The 5,291-nt window shown below is 38.4% G+C and overlaps 1 protein-coding gene across 1 annotated transcript in view; it reads right to left on the bottom strand.

The window, feature by feature from the left end:
• LOC101847536 (regulating synaptic membrane exocytosis protein 2) overlaps positions 1-5,291 on the bottom strand; it is a gene marked incomplete in the record, with an annotated part of 82,471 nt that overhangs the window by 56,701 nt on the left and 20,479 nt on the right. The window contains 1 exon segment of the mRNA XM_013089186.2: positions 4,561-4,618. Coding sequence (XP_012944640.1) covers positions 4,561-4,618 — 58 coding nt within the window.

Below are 5,291 nucleotides of genomic sequence, written 5' to 3'. Positions count from 1 at the left end.
GAGAGAGAGAAAGAGAGAGAGATATATAAAATAAGTGGGACAGGGAGAGAGAGAAAGAGAATGAGAGAGAGACAAGGAATAAGAGAGAGAAAGAGAATTAATGAAAGAGGGAGAGAGGGGGGAGGGGAGAAAGTGAAAGCTCTTTACTAATGGTCTTCTGGCTGAGCGATTATCCGCGCGGTTGTCGTGTTACGTTAATTTCTGTCCCTGGTTCCGGAAAGGGCTCCGAGCTATCGACTCCTGCGTACAACCAGGAAGTGATGGTGGTAAGAAAAGTTTGGTTGCTTGTGAGTGTGAGGAAACCCTGTCCTCCTTGCCTTATTCCAACCATCAGCTGACAGAAACGAATTTATTTTACCATCTATGAAACTTAAAACAATGGGTGAAAGTGCATTTGAATACCAAGGCCCCAAGATTTGGAATGCTTCACCAAGTACTTTAATTGAGAGATCAAATCTTTTGTTTATTCAAATGTCAGCTGAAGTCGCTTCTGTTTTTAAATTAATAAAATGAATATTTGGAGTAATTTTTTTTTAGTGAGAACACATCGTTTTATGTTACTGTTGTACGTTGTACTGTATTGTAAAGCGCTCAGAGCCTGTGTACTTTAATTGGGGTTGAGCGCTATATAAATGTCATTTATTAGTAGTAGTAGTAGTAGTAGTACCTACCGACTCACTCACATTTCACAACCTCGGTGCTTTCTTGTCGTATCTCCATTTTAAATAATAGCGAAAAAAGTTCATAACAAAGAATGAGCTTAAAAAGAAGTTACAATTTCACTGTTTAAAAAAAAAATGGAGATACGATAAGAAAGAATTGGTGTCGCGATTTTCTTAGTCAAAGTTTGTCTGATACGATTAAGATCACGACTTGTATTGCACGCGAAAAAAGGGACACAGGACGAAAAAAATAGGGATTGGGGGGGAGGGGGTTGAGATATGGATAAATAAAAATCCCTCAAGTAAGAAAGAAAACGTAGACCGAAGCTAGATGCCTTGGAGACTTTCTATTCAACTTATGATTGACGCAAAACGAAACTAAAATATAAACAAGTAAATTCTAAGAAAGACTATAATAATATATCTGCATCCTTTTCACTACCATCACCACAACCCACCTACCCACACCCCCCTTGTTCCCCGAATCTTTTCATTTCCTCACACACACACACACACACACTTTTTCCCCCATCCTCATACAGATAGGGCTTCGATTTGAAAGGAGTTTTTAAGGGAAAAACAAAAGAATTGCCCTACAAATCCCACGACTAAATTATTGATGCTGTAAGAGATATTTTTATACAACCCTTTTAGTGATGGTATCAGAATTACAATTTCTTCACTCGCTGAGAGAGGACGCGCTATTTTGTACTTTGACAAAGCCTGAAGACGCCTGTTTTAGAGCATATAAATTCCGTTTATCTGTTTGGTTGTTTGTTTGAGTAAAGAGACGCACATCGATACGCTAACGGTCATTCAGTGGTGAGAAAAAAGGAAGACAGACAGACAGACAGACAGAAACAACAGAGGAAAAGTAAAAAGTAAAGAAGTTGAGAGGGCTATGTGTTATATTATATTAGTTCTATGTTCTCTGTACGTTATGTGGTGTACCCCATATTATTTAATGTTAGGGGGCTCCAGTGGCTAAGTGAGTAGGGAGCTCAGACTCAAGTTATGTCAAGCAAGTGTCGGTGACACGGGGATTAGATGGGTGGTCTCTGGGGGTGTGTCCTTGAGCAAGACACGACAACCCTAGCTCAAAATACAGGGCGCTGCACAGTGGCGACCAACAGTGGCATAGTTGTAACCTGCTCTGTATTTGTTTAATATTGTGTATTTATGTACGTAGTTAAGCATGTTTTTATGCATGTATGTATTTATACTTATGTATTTATGTATGTATAATTATGTATGTTTGCCATTGTAAACCAAAGTGCCCGTCCGGGACAAATAAAAGTGTAATTTATTTGTATGTTTTATTTATGTCATACCTGTATCATTTATTGTCCCTGTTGTATCATTTATTGTCCCTGTTGTATCATTTATTGTCCCTGTTGTATCATTTATTGTCCCTGTTGTATCATTTATTGTCCCTGTTAGCCTGTTTTGTTCACAGAGTTATTGTCCCTGTTGTATCATTTATTGTCCCTGTTAGCCTGTTTTGTTCACAGAGGAAATGTCATACCTGTATCATTTATTGTCCCTGTTAGCCTGTTTTGTTCACAGAGGAAATGTCATACCTGTATCATTCACTGTCCCTGTTAGCCTGTTTTGTTCACAGAGGAAATGTCATACCTGTATCATTTATTGTCCCTGTTAGCCTGTTTTGTTCACAGAGGAAATGTCATACCTGTATCATTCAGTGTCCCTGCTAGCCTGTTTTGTTCACAGAGGAAATGTCATACCTGTATCATTCACTGTTCCTGTTAGCCTGTTTTGTTCACAGAGGAAATGTCATACCTGTATCATTCACTGTCCCTGTTAGCCTGTTTTGTTCACAGAGGAAATGTCATACCTGTATCATTCACGGTCCCTGTTAGCCTGTTTTGTTCACAGAGGAAATGTCATACCTGTATCATTTATTGTCCCTGTTAGCCTGTTTTGTTCACAGAGGAAATGTCATACCTGTATCATTCAGTGTCCCTGCTAGCCTGTTTTGTTCACAGAGGAAATGTCATACCTGTATCATTCACTGTTCCTGTTAGCCTGTTTTGTTCACAGAGGAAATGTCATACCTGTATCATTTACGGTCCCTGATAGCCTGTTTTGTTCACAGAGGAAATGTCATACCTGTATCATTCACTGTCCCTGATAGCCTGTTTTGTTCACAGAGGAAATGTCATACCTGTATCATTCACTGTTCCTGTTAGCCTGTTTTGTTCACAGAGGAAATGTCATACCTGTATCATTCACTGTCCCTGTTAACCCGAGTTCACAGAGGAAATCACCATCTAACATTTATAAAAAATGAACTTCACAGAAAAGTCTTTCTTCATGATGATTTCATTTTACAGAAGCCTCGACATTGTTTCCGACAGGACTATTTGACTTGCAAGACCGCAAATGGGACACGGTCAGTTTCAAAAACAATCCTGTTCACATTCACTCAGGTCGCCATCTTGTTTGTGAAAAATGAACTGCACAGAGAAGTCTTTCTTCAAGTAGGACTTACCAGTAGCGCCCTCCAGCCACCTGCATAAGTCTTAGTCTGTGGTTCATACAGATACCGACTTACTTTATTTCTTTCTCTCTTGCTTTCTCTCTGATTTCTCTCTATATATATTTACATATCCATGTATCTATCTATTTTTCTATCTATCTATAACCCCCCGGGGCAGTGCCACTGACTGTAGTGTCTTTAGGCCATTCCCAAAGGGGGGGGGGGGCATTTCTCGTTCAAGCATAGTAGAATTGTAAATGGGCTGACTCATGTCACGCTCATAACTGTGCTTGATCTACAACAGGGAACTGATGCTTTTTCTTTCCTGATCCTTACTATTGTCATTTTCCTCTACTTCTTTTGTAGGTTTCTCACTCTCTTGTGACCTGCTATATCCGGGGTGCCTTGATAGTCGAAGCAGACTTTGTGCTGTTGAAGCTAGAGAAGTGAGCAGTCTAAGTCTGATTCCCGTAAAGACTTCTCTGTTGACACCCAGCCCTTGACGCTCATATGACCTTATGCAGTTGCGAGCGCTGCAAAACCCTCTACTATAAAAAATAGCTAGCTAGCTAGCCACCCTACCACAATATGCCGAAGGCCCAGGAAGTTGTCTCACTAACAAGACAATCCCCAATGTCCGGATCGGATGCGGAAACAACTTTACTTTACTTTACCAACAACTTCACATGCCCAAACACTGACGAGCACCTGATTCCACCGCGTCATGACACAAATGTTTGTTCGCGGACATGAGAACTCCCAACACCTTAATTTTCGTTTCGGACAACCCAAAACTCAAACTCTTGTAGATATAATATTACTTGGATGCTAGCAAGGAAAAAGCGTCGTCCTTAAAAAGTTGGCTATTTAAATTGTTGAAGGTGCAGATATTGTTGTTATCGTTTTTGTTGTGTTTTGTTACTTCTTCTTCTTCTTCTTCTTCTTCTTCTTCTTCTTCTTCTTCTTCTTCTTCTTGAATAATCAATAATAGTTCTCACTGCTGCTGATGATGAAGATATAACGTTTCAGTCCGTGCCACGAATGTATAAAGACGTACCCGAGATAGATTGGTTGCTCTACAAATATGGCGCAGACATGAATGTAGATTGGAATCCCAGCCAAATGACTGTACAGTAAAAAGAAAAGCTGTATTGACTAACAGCAGAAAGTAATGAATTGGGAACTGTTTGGATGAATTCTCTTCCGATCTTTCTTGTATCTTGGCTTCGATTATGTACGAGACGTGAGGAAACAAGAAAATGACATACAATTATGTAGAAGTGGACATGAAAGGGAAGACGAGGCGCCCACACCACGCTAGGAAACTCCGACTAATCCATCATCTCAGAGTAACTTCCCCTTGCCGTCTGCAATTCTCTCGTTCATGACGTTACTTACGGTGCTGCTTCCGGCATCAGTTTCGGCTTCCGGGTCAAGCGCCAAGGACAGCTTATTTCTGGGGGCAAAAGACCACAAACTGTTGAAAATGTCGGAATGTTACTTCTTGACTCTTATTCCTTTATATTTATTTTATTTTCTTATTTTTTCATTTATTTTTTTGGGGGGGGTTGTAAATACACAAGTTGTCATGAGACGAAACCAAGAATGAATGGGAAATCAATTCAATCAATGAGGTACTAAAGTTCACACAATATCATGAGGAATGAAAAGAAATGGCGATGTAGTCTGAAGGAATGTTAGGTTTTTTAATCAATTCTCATCGTACATGAAAATGAAAAGAAAAAAAAATTAAGAATAAGAAAAAAGAAAAAGATGAAAGAAAAAAACAAGACTTACATTAAATAAAAGAAAGATAAAAATAGTAGAAAATATCTTTTATGTTTTCTTCTTCTTCTTCTTCTTCTTCTTCTTCTTCTTATTATTATTATTATTATTATTATTATTATTATTATTATTATTATTATTATTATTATTATTATTATTATTATTATAGTAGTAGTAGTAGTAGTAGTAGTAGTAGTAGTAGTAGTAGTAGTAGTAGTAGTAGTAGTAGTAGTATATTGTTGCTCTTGTTATTGTTGTTTCAGTTGTAGTAGTAGTAGTAGTAGTAGTAGAAGTAGTAGTAGTAGTAGTAGTAGTAGTAGTAGTAGTAGTAGTAGTAGTAGTAG

This window comes from Aplysia californica, unplaced genomic scaffold, assembly GCF_000002075.1.
Source record: "Aplysia californica isolate F4 #8 unplaced genomic scaffold, AplCal3.0 scaffold00889, whole genome shotgun sequence".
Lineage (NCBI taxonomy): Eukaryota > Metazoa > Mollusca > Gastropoda > Aplysiida > Aplysiidae > Aplysia > Aplysia californica.
The sequence above is the reverse complement of the archived record's forward strand: the minus strand, read 5'-3'. Positions and strand labels throughout refer to the sequence as shown.